Source organism: Camelus ferus, chromosome 8, assembly GCF_009834535.1.
Source record: "Camelus ferus isolate YT-003-E chromosome 8, BCGSAC_Cfer_1.0, whole genome shotgun sequence".
NCBI classification, from domain to species: Eukaryota; Metazoa; Chordata; class Mammalia; order Artiodactyla; family Camelidae; genus Camelus; species Camelus ferus.
In genome coordinates, this window is record NC_045703.1 from 21,319,455 (window position 1) to 21,345,207 (window position 25,753).

At 39.5% G+C, this 25,753-nt stretch overlaps 1 protein-coding gene across 12 annotated transcripts in view; it reads right to left on the bottom strand.

The window, feature by feature from the left end:
* Window positions 1-23,079, bottom strand: part of SNAP91 (synaptosome associated protein 91) — a 128,272-nt gene extending 105,193 nt beyond the window's left edge. For 4 of the 12 annotated variants that reach the window (XM_032484532.1, XM_032484535.1, XM_032484531.1 and 1 more), the window contains exons 1-2: window positions 22,530-22,767; window positions 21,487-21,646 (exon numbers count right to left, since the gene is read on the bottom strand). In XM_032484532.1, coding sequence (XP_032340423.1) covers window positions 21,487-21,616 — 130 coding nt within the window. In that variant the 5' untranslated portion in view covers window positions 21,617-21,646; window positions 22,530-22,767. Of the gene's footprint in view, window positions 1-21,486; window positions 21,647-22,045; window positions 22,202-22,529; window positions 22,770-22,804; window positions 22,891-22,931 lie in introns of those variants that run through there. The other 8 variants (XM_032484530.1, XM_032484534.1, XM_032484527.1 and 5 more) reach the window with 6 other exon arrangements.
* Between the last annotated feature and the right edge of the window lie 2,674 nt (window positions 23,080-25,753).

A 25,753-nucleotide genomic window follows, 5' to 3' on the forward strand; every position in this document is an offset into this window, starting at 1 on the left:
CCCATTTTGTAGGGTAAAGAAAAAAGAAACCCCTTTCTTGACCTTGGGTTATACTCTAGACTCCCTGAACTCACACCTTCTCTCTCTCTCTTTCTCTCTCTCTCTCTCTTCCCCCGTTTCTTCACATAAGCCTCTGGAACCCATTATAACAACACGCACCAGGCTACCAAATCTGCTCTGGGGTCAGCAGTGATGTCTACACTGGCAAAAACCAAAGGACACCCTCTAGTTCTCATCCTATTCCATTTCATGTGCCACTGAGCAATTACTTTTTTCAGAAGATTATAGTTTTTCAAGTCAGTTTTCTGGGATTTGGGGAACTACCTTTTTAAATCTCTGCTTTTCCTTCTCAATCTCCATTACTGGCTCTTTTCTTCCTCTACTCTAATCCCTTACATATTGAGTGACCCCAAGATCACTTTTCTCACTCAAGAGTCTCTTATTAAGCAACCTCTTCCATGCCTAGACTTCTACCAGATATGGATCATTTGGAATGGACCAGCAAGACAAAAGTCAACACTTTCTCTTTAAGCCTACATTGCCCAGCCTGGACAGTGGTGCCGTAATCCACAGAGGAACCTCAGCTTTCTAGCTCAGCACCGTCCTTTCTGTCTTTTGTATTTAATTACCAAGTCAAAGAGCTCCTACCTCCCACATATACCGGAAATGGTTTCTCTGATCTGCCTTTATCCCCTTACCATCTTCTACTTGGATCATGATCACAATTACCCCCTAACTTGCTTCCCTATACTTTCTCTCTTTGTTTTTAATCTGCTCTCAAAAATTTCATTCTAAATACAAATTTGTGGAAAACAGTACGGAGATTCCTCAAAAAACTAAAAAAAGACTTACCATATGATCCAGTAATCCCAATTCTGGGTATATATCTGGAGGGAACTCTAATTTGAAAAGATACACGCACCCCAATGTTCATAGCAGCACTATATACAATAGCCAAGACATGGAAACAACCTAAATATCCATTGACAGATGAATGGATAAAGAAGTTGTGGTATATTTATAACATGGACTACTACTAGGCCATAAAAAAGAATAAAATAATGCCATTTGCAGTAACATGGATGGACCTAGAGATGGTCATTCTAAGTGAAGTAAGCCAGAAAGAAAATGAAAAATACCATATGATACCACTCATACGTGAAAGCTAAAAAAAAAAAAAAAAAAAAAAGGACACTATGAACTCATCCACAAAACAGAAACAGACTCTGAAACTTATGGTTACTGGGAAAGGGAGTGGGGGGGATAAATTTGGGAGTTTGAGATTTACAAAGGTTAGCCACTATATATAAAAATAGATTTTTTAAAAGTTTCTTTTGTATAGGCAAAGGGAACTATGTTGAATAACTTGTAATAATCTTTAATGAAAAAAAATCAAGACGAATATATGTATGTATATGTATGACTGAGACATTGCGCTGTACACAAGAAATTGACACATTGTAACTGATGGTACTTCAGATAGATAGATAGATAGATAGATAGACAGACAGATAGATAGATAAAATGTGATCATGTCATCCTACTGAGGAAATGAAGAATTTCCTAAAATTCAGCACTTCTCAACTGGGGCTCCCCAAGGCCCTAAAGCAGCCATTTGATGTAACAAATCACCTTCTCTTGAGTGCATCTGGAATGGTATTAGAGACTATCATTGAGAGAGTTGAGGAAAGAGTCAGTGAACAGTACCACAGTTCTGTGTGGCTCAGTCTCTGACTGAGAGAGACGAACAGATTTCCCGCTGCCCAGCTTCCATCACATCCTGCTACTTCATACCCAACCTGCTTGTGTGATCATCTTGAACTTACTCGAGTTAGGAGTGATCCCTCTTCGTATTGACCCCCACTTGAATTCTTCTTAATCACAGTGGGGTGAATGTTTCTGGACAAGGAAAATCAAAGAGTTCATGCTTTCCTCTCTTAGTCTATGCCACGTGACATATTAGGCATTGCTCCTGCTACTTCCAGACCTCTGCCAGAAATTAGATGTCTTCCCATGTGGAAGGAGGCCTGGACCCCTGAGCCGGTGCACCTACTGTGTTTGGGGATGCTGAAGATGGGTTTTGACAGTCTTGTTCTAAGGGTACAAGCAGACAGCTGTGTCCAGATGGGGTGCAATGCAGGCAGAGTGAGGTGTTGGGGGGGCTTGTGGTTAAATACCTTTCACCTCCAAAGAACATGCCTACTGTACAGACATAGTTGTCCTTACCTAATACTGTGATGATGAAAAACATTGTTTTAAGAAAAATCCAGCAAATTATTCTACACCCTTCAGGAAATTAAAAAAAAAAATCCTAAATGGGTTATATGTTTGTGATGAAGCTCATATGAAATTCAACTAAGAGATAACTGTGGTTAGAACTTCCAAACCATACCTGTATCACAACACACCCAAGAACTTAAATTAATAATGTGATTAATAATATTTTCTTGCTACATACATTTCATTTTCTCCTACTATATTGTGAGCGCCTGGCAGGCAGAGGCCATTTCACTGGCAGATACTGGGGGGAAAGCAAAGCAGTGAGAAAACAATGCAGTTGTAAACAGGAGCGTTCCATTATCAGCTTTATTTTTTAGAAATATTCATCTGGTTATGTAGAAGAGGGCTCTGCTCCACTAGGGAGAATGGAGACTAGATAGAGACATTAGAGTCAGTTAAGTGACAATGAGGATCTGAACAAGGAAATTGCCAAGGGTATAAAATGGAGAGCCTAGATCTGAAGGGAAATTCTGCTGCAGAAGCTCTGGGACTGTTTTTGAAGGGTAAAGAGGAAAGATTAGAGACCAGAGAAACCTAAACTTTTAAGCTGGCTAACTACGGAGGCGAAATGAATGAGCTTGAAAATATTTAGACGCTTACACTCAGCACATCCAAGACTGAACTGTTTATCTTCCTCTCAGACCTGTTGTATCTCCTGTCAGTCATCAGAGTCTCAGTTGATTGCAGCTCCATCCATTCCCTTGCTGAAGTCACTGAGGTCACTCTTGACTCCCTCCTTTCTCTCCTACCCCATATTTTGTTAGTTGGGAAGGCCTGTTGGCCCTACCTGTCTGCAGACATGTAAGGATCCAACCACTCACTGCCACCTTGGCTTCCATTCCCAGCCACCACCATCTCTTACCAGGATTCCTCCAACAGCCGCCTAATTCTGCAGCTAGAATGATCCTTTTATATGCAGTTCTAGTCATGGCACTGCTCTGCTCAAAACCTCCATTCCTCTTACCCCCAGATTGAAAGGCTTTGTAATGACCTCCAGGGTCTGTAGGATCTGACCTCTGTCCCTACTGCTGCCACCTCACACTGGGCTCCAGACACGCTGTCCCCTTACTGTTTCTGAGCGAGTCAAGCGGGTCTCCACCAGGGCCCCCATGGATCCCTCTGCCTCCAATGCCCTATTTTGACCCTCCTACCAAATTATAAAACTGTAAGAGCAAGAAAGCCAACACTTAGCAGAATATTCCATGGTCCTCAATAAACATTTGTTGAACATAGCAATGATAAATGAATCTTAATACATTTTGCTCATACAAAGAATGGTTAAAAAAAAGGTAGATTAATGGAAAAAAAATATAAAACAAATGCTAAAAATGGAACTTTCAAATAACTTTGGGATAAATATTTTTTAAATCTGGTAAATATTAACCCAAGTTCAGCATGATGGTATTCTCTCTACTCTGTCATCCAAGTATAAAGATCAAGACGGAAGACCAAAAAGAATGAGGTCTCAAATTCTGAAAACAATTTTTGACATCACTCCTCCAAAAAGTACAGCTATTAATATCGCACCTTTAGTCTTCTATTAACTCATGTCAAATAGTCTTCAAACCTCCCATTTCTTCATGTCAGTTGGCTCAACTTCCTTTTTTCTCTTATACATTCTATCTTGACATTTAACTCTCCAGCTTTTCTTCAGAGTATACAGTTTTGTCTTAGTGGCTTGCTATAACTGTCTTCATTTCTTCCTTTTACTTCCTTTCTATTTCTCATCCTTTATTTCATTTTACATGTTAAAAATTTTTTATTAACCACAACATCTTCCTCATACTCCACCCTATTTCTGAACAGTTAGTTAAAATTTTCTTTGTGTTTGTAATTAATACTAAAAGATGCTCTCAGGTAAGTTTTCTTGAACTAAGGATAAAAAGAAACCTCATATATTGAAGGTTTTCCTAAAGATTATAGATATAGAGCAATAACTTACTTTGAGTATTTAAACTTTTTTCCAGGAAGTACTTCTGAAAACTACTATGATGAACAAATTCCTTTTTGAAGAATAAATAATACTGTGATTAAGACAAATGTAACACATTTCTAAAGTACCTGTACTTTAGCAGCAGCTTTTTAAGAGAACTATGATCTCACTATCTTTCTTCTGCTGTTTAACTCAAAACAGACCTAGGACATATTTTAAGACATCAAAATTTGTTAAGAAGCGCTTGTTGAAAGAAGGTTTGTAGGTCTAGGAAAACACAATTCAGCTCAGTTACACATTAATAATAAAATACCCAATTCTCTGTTAAAGCGATAGATACATTGAACAAGTTGTTTTGTTTGGCTGGTTATAGCCTAACTGACTGACATGCCAGCAAAGAAAAAGAAGGCTGATAGTATAAAACCTCACGTGTTTTCATAGGAGTAAGTCTGGAAACAAATAGTGAATCTTTAGCTCAACAGAGTAAGTCTTACAGCTTTGGCAATTTCTGCTTTTCTGTCTCATTCCCTAATACCCTTCCATTTATCACTTCTGTTATACACTATAAGAATAATAAGATGGGTAGTATTAATTTGGTTCCTATATTAACAGTCCAAAAATAAGTATTAAATTAGAATGGGGAAGGCATTGATTTTTCTAAGAAGTTTCATGTCATATAAAGGAAATTATTTAAACTACAAAATAACACAGAGCTTTATATAATATAACCAAGATTTGATATATATATCTGTATATATATACAGTTATGTATATGTAATGAATCATACTATGATGCAGACATTGCTAAGATTCCATTTCTCATACATTTCAACTCCAATGCTCTACTACAGATAATTAATTCTTTGGTTTTTAAGATTAAAATTTTAACTCAAAAATGGTACTCCCAAGTGAACACAAGTGTTTCTCCTTTTCACATTCTTAATAGAGGCTGCCCAATTTTAGACATTTTAAGAAATGTGTAACAACACACAAAAGTGTTTAAAAATAAAACAGATCATGATTATGACCTACTTATGATTTTGACAAGCTCTGTGTATTACAACCTCCCTACAGTTACACTGCACCTGGTCAAATAGCTTATTAAATGCTATGAATTCTTAACCACACCTACACAGCTTACTGTTAGCTAAAAGCACCAAATTCCTACATGTAAAATTTTAAATGATTTAATTATCCAGCTAACAGTTTTTCAGAGTGTCTTCAATCCAAACAACAAACATCGATATCCTTAACATGACCTATTGACTACATTTTGCTATGTGGTTCTACTAAGTTTTGTTTTACCTTTCTATTAGTACTAAAAATTGTCAAATCCTTCAAATATATTTCATTATTATTTATATACAAGATAAATTGTGATTTACCATGAAATTGATCTCACTTTTAAATCAATTTTACTATCAATTCAAAATTTTTAAAATATATAAAAAACTTTCCTCAAATTCATGAATGCTTAATGGAAAAATATTTAGTATCTTTCCATTTCTACTCATGTGTTCAAACACAAACTGAGAACAGGACAAAATGCTGACCATGAAGAATCTAGATCCAACAATAAAGTCACTTCACATTTTTCAATTCTGTGACTTCCTACATATCTTATTAAACATTTCAGAGGACAACCACCACCATTTTTCTTAAAGAAGTAATAAACCTCTTTTACTAAGTAAACAAAGACTCTATACTTGAAAAGCTTAAAATCTAAAATTGCTAAATTTAGACCTATACCACCAAGTCTCAAGAATCCATTTTAGTAGATGATTTCAATCAAACACAAGTTATACTTTTATTTTGATAATTAGTACTAACAGTTGTCAACAGAATAAAAACAAGATCATGAAACAACACAGTGAGAGTTTAACTGCCCAATTCTCTTTTCATATCTTCTAGGAATAAACTATCATCTCTCAAAGATAAGCAGAGGGCAGGTGAGGTTGGGCTCTTTTCGCATGCTTATTGCTGCATTCCGTACCGGAAAGATACCTAGGACTGTAACTACTGGGGCCCACAAGGCTTATTCCTCTAATAACAGTAATTTGCAGAGGAATTTAGGGTTGAAGTTTGTTATTATTGCTGTTTTTAACAAATCTATTTATTTAAATGTTACCATAACGCCATGATTCCTTAGAAAAGAGGAGATTGAGACCCAAAGAAATGAAGTTCATCTGGCCAAAATCTCAGCCAGAAAGCAACAGATCCTAGAATTGCACTAGGTCCTCTGATCACAAATCAGTACTCCTGCTGTACCTTCCAGCACCAGGGAAAGTCCCTAACGAACAAGCATATTAGGCTTCAGTAGCAAATCATCGAAAGACATGCTGATGAGGGGTGGAATGGGTTAAGGACAGTCATTTGAAACCACCTCCTCCACTTTTTCTTCCCTATTAGCCAGAAGAGGATCTTCTCAGGGGTTTTGTCCATCAAGCTAATTAGCTAATGAACTGTCTTTAGAGCTCACACGGTTTTTTGCTCCCTACAACAATCATATGGTGTTTTAACTGGTCTTGTTTTGTTTGGATTCTTGCCACCTGTGACACTGGAGACACCGACAATATGTAAAAAACATAATACAAAGTTAAAAAAAAAAACCAAAACCTTGTAAGTCTTGCAGTTAGAACCCCTGGCTCCTCCCCTCATTAGCTGTGGGACTTTAGCTGAGTTTCCCAACCTCCTTGGTAAGAGTATTTTCTTTACAGGGGTTTGTGAGGATAAGAGCAACTGATCGTGTGCATGTGCCAGGCCCAGTGCTCACACCTTTCAGCCCTAGAGGGCCCCTTTATTCTTCTTCACTTAAATCTTACAGGAAAAGACAGACTACTAATATATTATACGTCAAACAAGTGGATCAAAAATCATCTTACGTTAAAAAAGAAACCATATCCACGTAGGTACCTAAGCAGCAATTGAAAGAAAATTTCTTGGTACTAAAATTCTAATGTGCTTTGAATAGCTTATATTTTAATAAGCAATTGGTTAATATCAGACTTGATGCCTAGAGAAAGTTTAGATGTTTAAATGCAAAAATTCAAAACATCCTTTCCCTGTCTTAGAATAGCTGTAACTGTCTCTGTTAATGCAAAATATAAAATCAAGAACCACCACCCTTTGCTGTTAAATGGAGCAAGGAAGGACTTCTCTCCACGGCCTAACCACACAAATCACTGGATTACTAGCTCTTAAAGACAAGGTTACTGGCAGATGAATCCTGGGCTTGGAATCAGCCAAGGTGAATGTCAACTCTGGGTGTCTAGACAAATCCAGAGTGGTCTGCCTCAGTATCCAGCATAGATACATGACAAATCTGTTTCATCTTAAATGTCAACTATGACTGACTGTGAAATTCAAAGTTTTATATATATATATATATATATATATATATATATATATATATATATATGTATGATTTGAGGCCAAATCAAAGCTTTGAAGAAAAAAGAGTGCCAGGATCAATCTGCAGTGTCTGCTGAGGATGAAGGAATGTGTGGTGAGCCCACTGGTCAGCCATTAGTCATCTGTTTCCAGAATTACCTGGCCTCACTGAAAAAAATATTATCAGCACCTAGCTGATTACTAGATATTAATGACCACATTACTATACCAGTTAAATCTCTGGAGATTTCAGTGCCATAAAATAAGTGTTTTTAAGATACAGGTGACAAGCCATAATCCATTTTCTTTTTCCTGGGCATGGTGAAGTCAACACTGTGTGTTCACATCCCATTTCCTTCTCCTCCTAGACTCAGAGCTAGACTTCATTTCCTAACTTCGCCTATGTTTTGGTGACATCACAGAGTTCTTGCCAATGGAAAATAGGCAGAAATGATGTTTTTAGACCTGGACCTAAATCTTCCCGTTTTTCCTCCACCAGATAGATACATAGAATCCAGCAGAGAACTCTGAAACCCTAGGTAATGAAATCCCTGGGCAGAATGAGCTATCCGCAGCAGACCGTGATGTGAGCAAGAAATAGAATTTGAATCAAGCCACTAGCTCTTGGGATTCCCAACTAAGTAGTTTTGGTTAGACTGATAATCATTAGTATCGTGCCATGTAGTCACACAGGTCAACCATGACATGAGCAAAGCAAATCAGGGTCCTTCCCTAAGATTTGGTAAAATGCTAGTTCTAGGTAGACCATCCATTTCTTCTGGTGAAGCGGTGGTGATGTGAGCCTGGGAGCTTTAGTCCACATGGTTCCAGACTTATTGAGGAAGTTAGTTTGTGAGAATGAAGCCAGTGCTCCACCACTGTCATGTGGAACAGAGGCTAGAGAAACAGGGGTGAAGGGAGAATCCTGGACCAGTGAAGCCCAGCTGCCTCCCTGCCTTTCCCTCAGATTGGTTATCAGGGCAAGATCTTCCTCTTGCCCAAACTAGTTTGATCTTTATTCTTGTAACCCACATTTCAAAACAGAAATGATTAATACGGGGATGAAGTAGAAAGTAAAAATCTTTCAACTCACAGACAACATTTTGGCATATGTCCTACCAAAATATGTAATATGGTCATAAACATACTTTAAAAAAATGAAAACTGAGTATCTCATAAATGTCTCTCCATGTCAAATGTACTTTAAGAAGCTCATTTTTCAAGGTTGCCCAGTGTCTTATTATTTGCATACACCATCCTTCTTTTAATCAAGTATTTAGGTGCATTATTTTGTATTCCTATATACATTGCTACAAACACCCTTGAATGCCTACTTTTGTCTAATTTTCCAATTATTTGAGACAAATTTATAGAAGTCAATTTTCTGGGTCAAAGGATTTTCAAGCGTTTTGATCAGTATCACCAATCTGCCCTCCCAAAAGTTTGTACCAATTTACACTTCCACCAATGGAGTGCCCAAGTCACACTCTTCTACTTCTATCTAAGAAAGCAATAAAGAACTCAACTAAAGAAGCCCTTCTTGCTGAATTCACAGCATTACTCCATGGAATGATTAGTACAATCTACAAGCAGGACCAAAATCAAATCTCTACTCTCTCTCTCTACACACACACACAGAGAACAGACCCTTGGCATAGTGATGTTACTATAGCACGTTGTTCTTCGCAAAATGCAATAAGCATAATTAAAAATCAAGTGACTCCTTTGGAACCATAATGAGAACTTGTGTGGAAAAAAAAAACAAGCCGAGAACCACAAAGCAAAGAGGAGATGCAGGTGTGAAACAGCTGGTGCAGCCTGTTCATTAGCACAGCCTCCAATCAGCCTTCCACGGAACCTTCCATAAGTACCTGCATGCTCACTCAACAGTGGCCAAAACCAGAACATTAAATGTTAAAATGCTTAATGAAGAGTCCAGAAAACCATAAACACACTGCAACTCTGTTGGGATAGGGAGACAAAAATAACAAGACTTCATTAAGCCATGCTCTAAAGGAATTATTTAGCGAGATGATGGAGGGTCTGTAAACTGTATAATTTGAAGCTCACCAAGTTGATAATGAGGTTATAGAAGTTTTTAAAAATTCTATTATTGCTCTTGAGAAATATCTTGAGAATGTTACTTTTTAGTATTTACCCTGAGGAAAAATTACAAAGGACACTGATGTAAAAGCAACTGGCTTTGGAAAGAACAGAAGAAGGGTAACATTCTTCCCTTGGATATTTTATTAACCTAAATTTGAATAACTTTTGTATTTTTCTTTGGTGTTAACAGACTAACAAACCAACCCAGTGAAGCATGACATGAACATACTTAGAAATATACTTAATATAAATAGTGATTTGGGGAAGTTATTTTCAGTTTTTGTTTTGGATTTTTTAATAGGAAGCCTGATTTACAAAATTCCATTATTTAAGTGGTGATAGTTAAGGGCTGTTATAAATTATGCTATCACAATAAGAAGACCAAACTAAATGGCCTTTAAACTAAAGTTTGTTCTAATACATAGTTTTTAGAAGACTTTTGACTGAATGACACACATCTGTCCTCTTTACAGTCTTCATTGTCACTGGTAGCACAGGGAGCATTCTCTGCTGTCGGCACCAGGACCCAAGAACTAAGCAAAAGACAAGGAGAGGAAAAAGATAAGAAGGGTTCAGGCTGGCAGGATGAGTCCTGGAACACTTAATCAGGACCGCTCCCTGCTTCTGTTCTGGGGTCAGAAGTGCGCAGGGTTATGTCTGCATTTATGGTGAACTTGAATTCACACTATTAAAGTGTGTGTGCATGTCTGTGTATGTTAAAAATATACACACACCCACACACATATATATTTTACATTTCCCACATGACCCACACACCATATTATCTGGAATAGACACACAATCAGAACTAGGTAAACAAAGCAATGACCCATCAGGGCACCTGCACAAGGTGGACAGATGAGAATTATTCAGTATTAATACAGGCAGAATGTGTGATTTTTTGTCTCTTTGGGACTCAGATTCCTCATCTATAAAAAATAAGAGGCTCGACAGCTTCTAATATTCTCTGCAGCCTAGAAGGTCCTCCAGATCTGGCCCCCGCCCACAGCTCAGGTCCTATCTCCTAACATTCTCAGTCTTCTAGCAACCCTAAACTTCTCTAAATTCCCCCAATGCATCCTGCTTTCTCTGAGCATCTCTGAAGGTAACACTTTGCAGCAGCCCTTGCCCTCACCTCACCTAGGTAAGCTGAGATCATTTTTCGAGGCTGGGCTTAAGCATCGCTTCCTCTGCAATGCACCTCCATGGTAGTCCTCATCTCCCTGTTAAAACTTCTTTTTGAACCACTTGTAATTAGTTTTTTTCATTTTCTGAGTACCTTAGTAAGTTGCAAGCTCTTTGGTGCCCAGAATCTTGTTCACCATAGTATCCCTGCCTCCTGGAAGAATTCCTGGCAGTTAGTAAACACCCAAATATTTATTAAATGAACAAATAATGGGATTGTGCTTAGTAAGCTACTAAACGTCTCAAGACTAAAAGTAATTTCTAATTTCTCCAAACAGGTCATTAAAAGCCAAATTAAATATGCTCAGTCATTGCTCTCTTTACAGAAGCAAAAGAATTCAAAGCTTTAGCTTAAGCTTGTCCCTTTTCCTCACTGCTTTTCTAAAACCCTCAAGTCATTAATGCTAATATGTCAGTGAATCGCATCACTATACACTTGGTGAATAATACCACTTCAGTGAAAATTTACAGCTACTTCTGAAATAATGCTTTTCTTCCATAACTACCTTTACCATTCATAATGTAGGTGGTTATACATTATAAACTGGTTATTGAAAAGCCATGCTACCCAAGTGTATCCAGCTTAAAACAAATTAAAGCAAATGGGTACACACATACACACACACAAGAAGCTAGTGAAGAATTTTCTCTAATAGTAGTACCCAATATCTAATCCATACATGTGTTTTAAACCCACAACCAAAAAATTCTTCACATCAAGGATATAATTTTCCCCAAATTAAATTTTCATCATGTCACAAGAATGCAAGCGTTAACAGACTGTCAGGAAAATGCACGTTAACTACGCACAGTAAGCAATTTAATGTTTCTTTCACTTGCTTGTTTTCCTTCAATATTACTCTTCTATTGCTTTCCTCAACTTGAGAGCAAATGGATCCAATTTAACTCCCTGCTCTTAAGAAAGGTTAGCAAGTAAAAGTAAAATCTTTAAATAGAAAGTTTATAAGAAAAAAAAGGTCTAAAATTTGGGAAAGGTATAATAAAAAAATCACTCAGCAAGTGTTTACCTAAACCTGCTAAAGTGCTACGTTTGGTGTTAGGGATAAGGCAGTCGCAACCAAACTGTAGATCAGAGCCAGCCACTAAAGCCACCACAGCCCCAAGAGTGATGTGACACGGACATAACAACAGGGGACCAATGATCTGAAGGAGGACTTCAGGAGGAACTGACTGAAGCTAGGTTTCAGAAATGAGACTTTAAAAATACATTAAAACATAGGAAGCACATGTGCAAAGGCCCCAAAGTAGTGCAGAGTGGAGTGAAGCTGATGAATGTCGAAGTTGCTCTGGGATGAACTGCGGGGTGTTTAAGGGGTGGGAGGAAGAGGACAGGCAAACAGGCTGGTTCCATTTCTAGCATACTGGTGGACTATCGAGGAAAAAGGAACACTTGATAACTTAGACAAATATCACAGGCATTTTTCCACCCATCTGCCTATACTCATGAGGACATAAAAGCACTCCCCAGGGCCAGAAATGAAAAATGTAAAAAATCACAAGGAAAACTGAAACTTAAGAGAAGGCTGCCCTGAGGCCACGTTTTAATCTGAGTGGTCAGAGGCTTAGATTTTTAACAGCTCTGTAGGGAACAGAAGACAAGGCTGTTGGGACTAAGCAAGATGGTTAATTGGAACTAAGACATCTACATAAAACTGGGATCCTCAAAGAGTTCTTCCCTTACTAAAATTGGAAGGGAAAAAAAAACACCTTCAAGCAAGGGAAGACAACAGGAAAACTTAACTCACTCAACCTACATTCTTAGTAGACACAGGGGCATTTATAATCATAGCTTCTCACCTTGCCCAAGTTTGTGATTCAAATTTACATCACAGATTCACACTCCTCCATCCAAGATCCTTAGACCCATATATGTTTCAGAATTTAGGATTTTCCAGATTTTACAAAGTAACCTAGTATAACCTGGACAACACACCATAATGTGACAATGTTTCGTAGCTCAGTGTATGAACCTTCATGGTAGGTAATATGACAGCTATATCCAATCAAGTTTTGCCACCAAATTATTTACAAAAAGAATTTTGCTCTTCTGAGCTTTCTGGATTTTCAAGTTATAGATAAGGATTACAGATCTGAACCTGCATTAGATGGGAAGCCCCAAAAGCAGAAATCCACTTATGGTGCTCCCAGGATAGTAGCACTTGTGGGACCTTGCAGAAGCAAACGCAAATCCTCTTTAGGTGATCTAAGGCTTCCCAGGATCCCCATGGATGAAGTCCTAGCCAGCGTGATATCAGAGTCCAAAGTTACAGAACACATGAGGAAACAAATCATGATTGAAGGTCAGGCATAAACAACAGCAGATACAGAGCTTCATATGAGGGCTCTGTGAGATACAGAATATAAAACAAGTCATGTTCAAATGGTAAAGATAAAAAAGAGGAACTCAAAAATGCGAGCGAGAAATGTATGCCATCCAAAAACAAGGCAATTTTGAAAAACTTCAAAAATGAAAAATATAAATGAACAAAATGAGAAACTAAGGGTGAGTAAAAGCAGACAAGACACAGCTAAAGAGAGAATGAATGAACTGGAAGATATCTGAAAAACAAAGGCTGTCCCACAGTAAAGAAAGTGTTAAGAAATATGGAAGGTATATTTGAGATGGAAGGTATATTTGAGATGTAAGGATATAGTGAGAAAACCCAGCATATTACATAATCATGTTTGAAGGAGAGAAGAAAGAGAATGGGCACAGGCAACAATCAAAGGTAACAGGAAGATGGAGAATTTTCCAGAACTGATGAGAGACATGAATTCTCAAATTCAGGAAACCCATCAAGCTCCAAATAGGATATATAAAAAGAAAACTACATCTAAACACACACATGGCATAGAAGACAACAAATAAGATTTTAAAAGCAGCCACAAAAACAGAGATTACCTAAAGGCAGGCAGACTAACAGATGACTTCTTAAGAGCAACAACAGAAGCCAAATATTATCTTCAAAGAGAAAATATTTGTATATCCAGATAAATTATCCTTCAAAAATGTGGGTAAAAGATTTTTTTTAAACACTCAACCAGAGTTTAAAGAGCCTCACTGAAGGAGTTTCAGAAGGATATAGTTAAGAAAATCTTAAGAAGGAAGGAATGGTGAGCAAAGAAGCCAAGGTGTATATAGCTAAGTAAACACTGCCCATATGGAATAATAACGTCTAGCTCTAGAAGTTAAAACAATGATAAACTAAACCACTGGGCAATAATAGCATGTGCATAAGAAGTGGGAGATTGAAATGAAAAGTTTCTAAATTTCTTTTCTTTGAGGGGGTAAAAAGAGATACTGATCTATTTTCGACTTTATGCATATTTCAAGGGCAATCACTAAGAGAACTGAAACAGTAAATACAGTTTGCAAACTATGGAAGGGAAAAGTTGGAATTAAAATAGAAACTGAAGGAACTGAAAGGAAAAGGCAAAAAAAACAGTAAGGAGAAATCAGGAAGGATCATGTATCAGCTGTCATAGCGGTAGGAGTAGAAGTAATGGTACCAGTAGCAGCGACAGTAGCAACGACAGCTAATGTGCTAGCAATAGTTAACTAGAGTAGCGGTAATGACTCGTGTTCATTGCATGTTTGTGTGTCAGCTCTGGGCTGGGTGTCTTACATGCATTATCCCTCTTACTCCTCACCAAAAGTGAGGTAAGTACTAGCACTAATCGTTTTACAGGTGAGGCTTATTACTGATCTAAAGAAACCAAGCAGAGGCAGCTAAAGAAGATTTCAGAGAGTTTTAAAAGAACTGATCACCCATGGTATTTGAGAGAGAAGGGAGAATCCTCGGGGCAGTGGCCAGGGCAACACCTAGCGCCTCACAGTGATTCTAATATTTCATGCATGAATTAAGCCAATCAAAGGCACAGACTATCCAAAGTTGGGTAGAGATGAGTTTGTTTTCTTTGGAATGGTGAGTCTCTGTGTCAAAAAGTTGGGTTGTGAAAGAAAAGCAAGCGATGACAAGCTGGTTGCTGGAAGAGGGCACAGAGTCCAAGGAGAGTTGTGTGTAGGAGGTTTTGTTTGTTGGTTTTAAATCGAGATACTTGAAAACTGTGTACAAGAGCTAAAGGGAGAGTTTAAAGATACAGAGGACAGGATAATTGGTGTAGAAAGGAGGAGAGTTCTGTCTTACAAAAAAAGTGGTAGCCCTAGGAGAATAATCAAATGATCAGGGCCAAAAGCAAAACCATACAAAGCAGGCAAACATCCAGCTTCTCTCTCCTGGGCAGCCAGGAATGACACATCACAAAATCTATTAGAAGACACAAGATCCTTCTCAAAGATGCATAATAGAGAAATCTTATGTACACGTGTGAGGGCAGTGGAGAGGGGTGGTCCTCACATACTTGGGACAAATGGAGAGAGAGCAGGAAAACAGCTCTAGAAGGACTGTGGGCTTCAGGGTATAACTCTCTCTGGTCTGTGCTTTCAGCCAACTGCTCCAAGGAAGACTCCACCATTTTTCACTTATAGGTCATCATGCAATTGACAGGGGGTATGCCACTCAACTATCCTCTTCTTGATGAGAAACAAAAGATAGAGAAACTTCCACGTTCTATAAACACCTAAGAAAAAACAGCCAGCCAACATTTCCCTTCAAACAATATATTTCTCTGAAGAGGAAGGAATTTACAAAGTGGAACCGAGGAATAAATATCTTTAATGGCAAGACACGTGGCTTTTCAAATTAATTAACTGCACTAAGATTATATGCGAAGGCTCTCTCAAGAGCTGCTGGCTCAGGAGTTGAGTCACCTAAAATTCAACTCTGTAAGGAAAGGATCCTCGGCCCCCAGGGAGCAGGGTTATATGTCACTCCTGACCTTCTTTACCAAGTTATTGAAACCAAGATAATTGTCAAAGAACACCCTATCTCAGCATCAGTCAATTTCAAGAGAGGAGGTAAGACATTTAAAGGATATTTACTTGTGAAAAGCTAAGCGAAAGGCCCACAGCAACTAAGTGCACAGATTAAATTTCAAACAAGACTTCAGTAGCCATTTAATAAACATTAAAACTAATATGGCAATGTACCAAAAATCTAGATTTTAATCTAAAATGAGGCAAGCTAACACTGCAAGATTTGAACTGACCTACTGTATACACAGTTTTATATATTTTCCCATACGTACAATCTTTTAAATCACTTGTGCAACTTCTGAAAAATCAACTTGAGTTACCAATTTTGTACTGGTTCTAAGTTAGTTATCTGCTAACACATTGATCACAAAGGGGAAAAAATATCTTAAGTGACCCAAATATATTTAACATTATCCCACAAAAAAAAAGATTTCTCTGAAAACGTGGAAGTAAAAAGATCTAGAAAAATATCCTTATTGTTCCAGTAGCTGATATAAAGCCTGCTTAATTATTCTAAGTCATTTCTAAAGCTCACTCCCTACTAGTACCTAAGACTCTTTACCACTCTTCTACTTCCCTTGCTCCTGCCAACTCCTAGACCTCACATGATCTTTTCTCCCCTCCGAGGATGCTGAACATCATCTGAGAATGTCACAGGACCACACAGATGGGACTCCTTACAGATTTGAAGTCTGCATGATAATCGGCTTGAATGTTTTTTAGGAGTCTGTTTCCTTCATCTCTTCCTAACTATGTAAAAAATAATAGAGACTATTCTAAACCATCTCCACACTTGGGGTGGATCTTCTGATGAAATCAAGAAGGAGAAACAGAGTACGCATTGGTATAGAAAATTAGAGGGTATGTTTAGACAATGACAAATAGTGAAACAAGGACCACTGGAATCAAGGCAAAACATATTTACAGCAAGTTAGTATACTTCTCATATTGAAAGCTACCTTAGTGTTTGGTCAATTTTCATACATTGTCCCAAGTTAATTTTATTCAATAAACTTAGCTCACAGTTTGGATCTTAGCACTATGGAAATCTCTGTAAGTTATCAGAAATGGAGCTATGGTATCAACAGAATGAGAGTGCAAATCATAGTACTATAAATCGAAATATGTGTTATATATTATATCCTAAGCAAGCTTATATAAAGCAAATAATCTTTTTGGTTTAAATTTTCATTCTATGACGACTCACAAAATTTCTTATTTATTAACAGATATTTTATAAATACAGTTAAAGCAGCAGAAATTTTGTGGTAATTTGCCTTGAATCAAAACACAGTCTATATCTCCCACTACCTTTACCAGTTGTTTTTGTAAGAGAGACAATCTTATTTTTTTCTTAATTTTGGAGGAAAAGAATCATTTATAAAAACACCAGTATCTCTCAAACATGAGATTCAGGACTTGAATCACTTGTTTATTATGTGGAATAAGCTCATTATTAAAAACTCGCAAGAGGTTTAGAATGGAAAACAAATAGGATTACCGATAACCAATTTGGCTTTTCATAAAGTCTGGTGTGATGTTAATAGTAATGTCTAAATTTGGAATTTTGATCATCTTAAATAGGGTATTTTAACAATAGAGTAATTTTTTAAAGGGAGAAATCTACAATGAACATTCTATTCAGATTTTCTGCAGCCATTATGGAATGTGTCCACAATTTAAATAATTCCATAAGAACCTAGTGACCATCACAGAGCACCTACTATGTGGCAGACGCTACATATGCATAATCTACAGTCTTCAAAACAAGGTAGGTCTTATCTGCCGCAAGTTTCAAATGAAGAAATTAAGACTCAAACAGATGAAGATTCTTATCTCAAGATACAAGATGGATCACGGACAGAGCTAGGCTTAAGTTGGGGCTTAACAGAAATTGTTCATAGAGCAATTAACTGAAATGAATCTTATATAAGGGCCACAAAATCTTCCAAGTCCTCCCTGCAGGTGTTACTTCGGGCCAGCCCTGCTCTGCCGTCGTTGCAGTTCTTCAGCCCTGAGACAGCACGTGGGTAGGCGCTGCGTGCCCTACCGGATGCTGCTACTTTGTTTATTTGACTTGGGCCATCCCTTAATGTGTCAACTACAAAACAGAAGAGGAAAAGCAACCGGAATGTAAAACAGTTTACATATTGTAATGTAACGTAACCAAGAAGGTGAAGGCTTGCCAAGTCCTGGATGTTTCCTGTCCTATCAGATAGGCACACCGTATTACAGGGAAAGGAAGTGAAGATGCACAGATGGATCCAGAAAAACTAATGTCAAACTAACATTGGCTAGGTATTTAATTTTCATGTGCAAAGGGCAACACTATCATAGTAGAGGAATAAAAGTTCTACATAATCCAGAAGTACCTTAAAATATGTAATCTTTACTTAGATTATTAAGGTTAACCACATCCTGTTTATTTCATCTATAACTGCTGATTATGGTGGAGCTTTTCTGAGTAAATTCTTCCTCCAAGAAACATACTATTATTGGGAAAAAAGGAAAACATTTTTGAGAATATATGTCTACAGTTTCCTTAACCCTACCTTCTCACTGTATGCAATTCTGCCTCCAGATGTTAACAAGTCATTTCTTCAAATGAATAAACCATATATCATGAAGCATCATTTTATAAATAACCATAATTAACAATAATTTTCATAGTCTATTGACTAAACATAAAAAGCTATCTTTTAAACCAGTAATTTAAATAATATTAAATGCACATTTCATATAGGTTCTGAGCCTATTCAATTACGTTTTTTAAAAACATCACAGAACCAGAAACTCTATTCTTATAATCCTCTAATCTGAACTACACACTACAAAGTACACACAAATCAAAAGAACTAAATTTTTTTTTGGTTTCAAGTCCCCAACTCTACATTTTGTGCTCTTTTCCTCCCAATTAGTATTTAACATTTTCAAAATTAAAACACTAACTACTTAAGCTGATTCCAGTGCCTAAGTGAAACTTAGTTATATGTTTGCATGTTTTAACAACTGGTGTGACTCACTTTTAAAACTTGTGTTACTGAAAACCTGTAAATAAATTACTAAGGTAGCCTACTGCTATTTAAAGAAACATTATAAGGAATTCTGTGCAAAGATGCCCTTTTAGAGTGCAATACAACATTTTTTGTATTGCACTCAACATTATTTATATGTTCAGATTTTCTGTATCATCTTTTCCTGAAATAGGACATAAATTCTACACTAAGAGTGGTTTTAAGTGAAGATTATTTTATGTCTTCTTGGAAAAGTAAAATGTTAAAAAGAAATACCAGTATTCCTCAGTGCCTGGCTTTTTCTCATTCTTTTAAGTGACAGAATTAAATGTTTTTCGTGTGTACCATAGAAATCACAGCGTGTGGGGCTGTGACGCCAATTTCACACAAAGCCATACAAACAGGATAGGTGTTTTGAGTATTAGACTATCTGGGCTCATGCAGTTCCTTTTTTCCCCCTCATTAGAGAATATTACTAAATAAACCACAGATGGCTGTTAAGTGCAGTGGTTAAAACCTATGGAATTATGCTTCCTGAGCCTGTTAAGCAGTGATAAATTAATAACATAAAAGTCCAGGGCCTACCATATAGTAATTGCTCAATAAATGTTTAGCTCTTATGATTATTCATGTTAGTAATTCAATACCAGTTCCTACTTCAGCTGCTTTCTTTAAATATGGAATCATTCCCCTTATGTTCCACATCTTCAAATCACCTTAACTGACTAACACAGGCTGGAGATACCGAAAAACCTCCCAACTGGACTTTTTTTTTTTTTTTAAGTGAAATCCTGGGGGTTGAATCCAGGATCTCCAGGACCTGGTGCATGCTAAGCATGCGCTCCATCACTGAACTATACCCTCCTCGATCTGGAAAAATTTTGAAAGAATTGTCAAGATCTAGAGATTAAAGTGACTATCTAGATATGGGAAAGTCAGTTTTTATCTGAATCGTGTTTAATGAAATGCTCCAACCTGTAAATTTTCTCTGAAATGTATCAATACATTGATTTATCATTTTCAAATAATTTAGAGAATCCATAACCTATACCTGTGAATGTTCTCTGAAATGTATTAATATATTGAGCTATCATTTTCAAATCATTTAGCAAATCCATAACTATAGCTTTTTTATTATGAGGACTTGCTACATTGACACATAACTTTAAGACATGAGTCATTCTTTTAGAGTTGGGGAAACTGATGGAACGATGGCTAAATGATTCAGCACACTGCAGCAAAACGAGCTGGTTATGACCTGATCTCTTCAACTTCTGTTAGGTACCCTGGCCCCGGTGACCTCTCTCATCCTGTACTGCACATATAACACACGATACCATAATCAACGTTTGCTAAAAATTCCCTCAGGAAAGGAGTAATGGTGTTTTCCCCTCAGACAAGCTTCTAGTAGCAAAAGCATCCAATTTTATGAGACAACAGGGTCGCAAGGCTGGATAACACTTAGTGTCCAGTTATAAGCTTCATCAAGCTTTGCTTACACTGATCATAGGACCAGAGTCAACTCTAACAGTGGTGCCATTTTCTCAGCTGCACAAGGCAGACACTGGGGAAGACCTGAAGCATAAGAAAACCAGAAAATGGGCAAAGGAAGCCAGATGGGAAATGGATATGGCTAGACCTGTCTTTCATGTCAACACTGACCTTTACCAACAAACAACATAGCAGGGCAGATCCTATGCAGGTCCAAAACACTGAATAGCGACTACAGAACATATTCTGAGGAAGCCTTATTTGTAAGGAGTCTCATTGCTCAAAGCAGGTGAATGCCTTTTTCTAAGGGTCCGTATTCGCCCTTCAATAACATAAGATTTACTATACTAATCATATGAAATATTTATTTCATAAATATATAGATTTCAAACTAGATTAAAGCCTTTCCCCATTAAATAACCAGTACAAAAAAACAACCCCATGAATTTAATGTTTTCATCTAAGATTGCACCATCTCAAATGCTGGGAAAGCACATCCATTTTGTCCCACAGCGTGGTCATTCTGCCCAGCAGTTTCTGAGAATGGGACAAAGAAGTGTGCCAGGTTGTGTCAGATGAAATCGCCATTATCCACGAAGTGCAATTTCCTCGTTCAAGAGCTTGAATTGATTTCAGTTTGCTGTGGTTACATACAACACACACACACACACACCCACACTCGCACACCAAATCGCCAGCAGCAGCACTGAAAAAGATGACATTACTCTACAACCATCCAAAATGTATTTAGGAAACAGCTAGGGTGATAAGTGTGACCTTCCATGAATCTATTTTTGTGATTATTGTTGTTATGACTGTGTAACCCCTGGTTTCCTCTAACGTGGACTGGAGAAGGGGGCAGTGGAGAAAGGGGGGAGAGAAAGAGGTGAAAAGCTCCTAATCCAGAATGCACAATTTCTCGGTATCTTTCTATCTATTTATCTATCTATCGATCTTTTTTTTCTTCACCAAGACCTTGGAGGTCACAAGAGGAAAACAAAAGGCTCAAAGACAAGGTTTCAGGGCTGACCTAAGGAGACACCTCCACGGTGGGAGATTTCGAGCTCAGGGGCAGCCCAGCTGGAAATCCAAAAGGCTGCAGCATTACCGACAGCAAGCCCAGGTCGCACCGCCCGCATCCAGGGCGCCTCTGCCCTGCGCATGTCCCACTTATATAAAGAGATGCTTACAGTCCAGGTGCTTTTTCTTGGGGCCCATCACTTCATGAGTGGTGGCTTTGCAGACCGCTCTCGCTACAGCGGAGCCTGTCACGCTGTACTGAGCGGCAGCGATCCGATCTGTGAGTGTTTGGCCCGACATCTTCTCTGGCTGCGTCTACCGCCTCCTCTTCTGCGGGAAAGAAGGGGAGACGGTCCTGGTTTAAGCCGCAGACCCTACCCTTAGAGCATCCAGGCCTTGCCTCCTCCAGCCGCACGGAGGCTCTCTTCTCGGTTCCCCGCCCTGGTACCACCTCTCCAAGCCAGCACCGCGCTAAGCCCCGCTCCCGCGGCGCGGTCTAGGGGGGGCTCGAAGAAGACTAGGTCTTTCCGGAACCTCAACGAGGACTCCGGTCCCAGCATCGTGACAGTGGTCCCCGTCCCACACTCCACCTCCTGATGCCACCCGCCTCACCCCTCTGCGTTCGCTCTGTCAATCAGCACTTTCCCTGCAACCTGATCTCCGGGTGCCAGACTGGCCCCCGCGTGCGTCGGGGTTATCCCCTGGGCGCCGTGCCCACTGTGTGCCCACCTCTCGCCTCCCCTCCGCAGCGTTTCCTCCTAGCAGCCCGCAGGCCTCGGAGAATGGATCGGTTACCCGAGCCCTGGCCGCTTCCCTCCTCCTCCTCCTCGCGCTACTGCAGCAATGGGCTCGGTCGCGGCAGAGATTATCCTAGCGTTGCGCCATGTTCCGCGCCCGCCTCCCCTTCCTTCCTAGTCGCGGTCTCCAAAGCCCCGCCGAGGCCCTTCGCCGGCGCCCCCTCTCCTCGCCCCCAAATCCCCGCCGCAGGGGCCGCCCGGGGGCTCTGCGGAGGCGCCCAAGTCTCGAAGCGCCTCGCCCTTCCCGACAGCGGAGCGGAGACCGGCTGACAGTCCAGCCCAGCCCCCCGCCCTCGAGCGCGCCGCGGAGCTGTCACCCGTCCGCTGCCCTTCTCCGCGCCCTAGGATTATCCTCTCCCGATCCCCGCGCGGCCCTAGAACGAGGAGGGGGCCGAGCGGGGGCCGCGGGTACTCACCCCGCCCCAGGAGCTGCGCCGTCCGCCTCAGGACGAGCGGAGCCCAGGCAGCCGAGTTTAGCCGCGCCGGGTGGGTGTGTGCGGCGGCGCGCGGACCCGGTGCCCCGGGGCGCGATGCCTCCAGCCCCCAATGCCTGGCCCACGCCCTCAGCTCCGCGGTCCCTGCGCCCGTCGCCCGTGGCCCCAGAAGCCAGCCGCACCCGCCCGCTGCCGCCGCCGCCGCCGCCGCCGCGTCTCTCCAGCGCTCCGCGCTGCGTCCCCATCCCCGCCCCCACCTCAGCTGTAGCTGCTCCAACGAGTCAGGTGACGGCGGCGGACAAACCCGGGCGAGCTCTCCACGGAGCGCCTGGCGGCCCCCTCCCAGCTACTCACACACGCCACCCCCCGGGGCCGCGAGCTTACGGGCAAGGGGGCGCCGCGCGCGAGCATCCCCAGCAGGCGCGAGAGGAGAAGGAGGCGGGGGGTGGGGCGAGGCCGACAGTCACTCGGCCAACTACTCTGTGAGACGCCCAGCAGCCCCCTCGGCTCGCTGGATCAGCACGAGGCACGCACGGCGTGCGCGCGCATCTCACACACCTGCCGGCGGACTGCGGGATGCGTCGGGGGTGGCGGGGGCGTTGGCGCAGCCTAGCGAGTGGGCTTCCGGAGTTCTGATCTGCAAAGGCCGGGGCTGGGGCGTCGTCACTCGCTGCCTGGCAAACCAGCCCCTTCTCCTCTACTTCTGACTCGCCCGCCTATTAAAGGCTGCGGAGGCCCAGATCCGCAGGGCGATTTGAAATACCAGATTCTGCTAGCCAACCGCGTCCGTAACCTGTGCGTCCTCAACTCCTTGTATCTCCTTTACTTGTCTCAGTTATTGCTGGGAGCCAGGGTGGGCAGGTACTTCTAGCCACTTTGGTCTAAACGGATACTGAAGTCTGCCACAAGGACGAACAATGAACAAAATAATCAATCGAGTCCTAGATCATAATCACATTATCATTTGGGTGTTTAAGGAAAATTCTTTGTATCTTTTAGCAATTTCTGCCAATTAAATATAGTGTTCGGGATTTGGCTAGGTTAAGAGTTTCACATGTTGACATTTTCAAAGAATTGTTATTTACCTTAACCTAAAAAATCTTAACTTTTCACAGTAGAATCAAGATCAGAACTTCATTTGTGAATTTTCTTGACGTTTTTCTTGGCTACAGGTGGCCTCTATTAGGCCTTGAGGCTGTAAAATATGTACCTGTAGATGTCAAGGTTTTGCTGTGTATTCCTCTCACCTGGTACAACACAGAGTACGAAGCCATGATTTTGTAACTCTTCGGACTCATTCTAGCATTAATTAGAAGCCTGATGACTAAAGAAAGACAGACCACGACTGCCTTTGTCAGGTTTCAAATGCCAGTCTTAAAATATCTAGCAATACCACACGTAGGTATTTAAACAAGAGAAATAAACATGCTTCTATTCAAAACCTTGTACTCAAATTTTGTAGTAGCGATATATAGCAGCTCCAAACTGGGAGAATGTTATTCTACTGGTAAATAGATAATCAAAATGTGGTATAACCATACAGTGAAATACTACTAAGCAATAACAAGGAACAAAATAACAACATAGATGAGTCTCAAATGCGGTATGCTAAATCAAAGAAGCCCAACCCCAAATGCTACTTATTGCTGTGATTGTCTTATATAACATTCCAAAAAAGGCAGAAGTATAGAGACAAAGCATGTCAGATGCCAGGATGGGGAAAGAGGTTGACTGTAAAGTGGCAGAAAGTAACTCTTTTGAAGTGATAGAAATGTTCTGTATCATGACTGTGACAATAGTTACACAACTGCATATATTTCTCAAAACATCAATTTGTACACTTAAAAGTGGTGAGTTTATTGTATATACATTGTGCCTCAATAAATCTGATAAAAAGAGCTGGAGTGGCAATATTATCAGAGTAGACTACACAGTAAGGAATATTAGTAGGGTTAAAGAGGCACATTTCATAAAGATAAAAATTCATCAAGCATATGTAACAGTCCTATATGTTTATATATTGAGGAAAAGAGCTTCAAAATGAGCTGAAGCAAAAACTAATAGCATTAAAAGGAGAAATATGCAAATCCACAATTATACTTAAGGATTTCAACACTCTTCTACTGATAGGACAGGTAGACAGAAAACCAGTAATGTTATAGATGATTTGAAATAACCATATCAATCAATTTGACCTAGTCAACACTTATAAGGACTCCACCCAACAACAGTGGACTACATTCTTTTCAAGTGAGCATGGAATAGTCATCCTGGGCCCTAATGCTAGTCTCATAAATTTAAAAGGAATTCAGTTATACATATTGTGTTCTCTTACTACCATGGAATTTAACTAAAATTTAATAACATATCTGGAAATCCCTAAATATTTGGTAATTAAACAGCATATTCTAAATAATCCTTGGGTCTAACTTTTCCATAGGAAAATTAGAAATTACTTTGAACTAAATGATAATGAAAATGCAACATATCAAAATTTGTGGGATGCAGGTAAAGCAGAAATTAGAGGGAAATTTACAGCATTAAGATGCTTTTAAGATGAAGAAAGACCAAAAAACAGTTATTTAAGTTTCAACTTTAAAAAATGAGGAAAAGAACAAATGAAATTCAGCATGAGCAAAAAGAAATAATAAAGATGAGTAAAAATAAATGAAAGTAAAAATAGACAAATACTAGATAAATTCAATGAAACCAAAAGTTATCACTTGAAAAGATCGATAAAACCGATAAACTCCATAGCCAGAAAGGAAAAAAAGAGGTAACACAAATTTCCAATGATAGGAATGAAAGGAAGGATAGTTCTTATGGACATTAAAAGAATAAGAGATTATTATGAGCATTATGCCAATAAGTCGGACCATTGTCACGAATTAAGGAAATAATGTAGAATAGTGGTTCCCCAATAGTCCAGTAATGATGTTAGGTCACATACATGACTATAAGTTAAGAGGTTTTGAGCAATTAACATGTTTCCAATAATGGTTAAAATAATACAACCTGTGAATGATTTCCTTTTCAAAAATAAATTGGAGTGGATTTGTAGTAATCATACAATAATGTAAAATTATCTACAGTAAATTATGTACATATAACACTGGGAAGTATGGAAAGCCATAGTTCTGTCTTCAGTATTCTAATCTTGTCTCTGTTACTATGCATGGATGAATATCTTGACACATGGACATCCT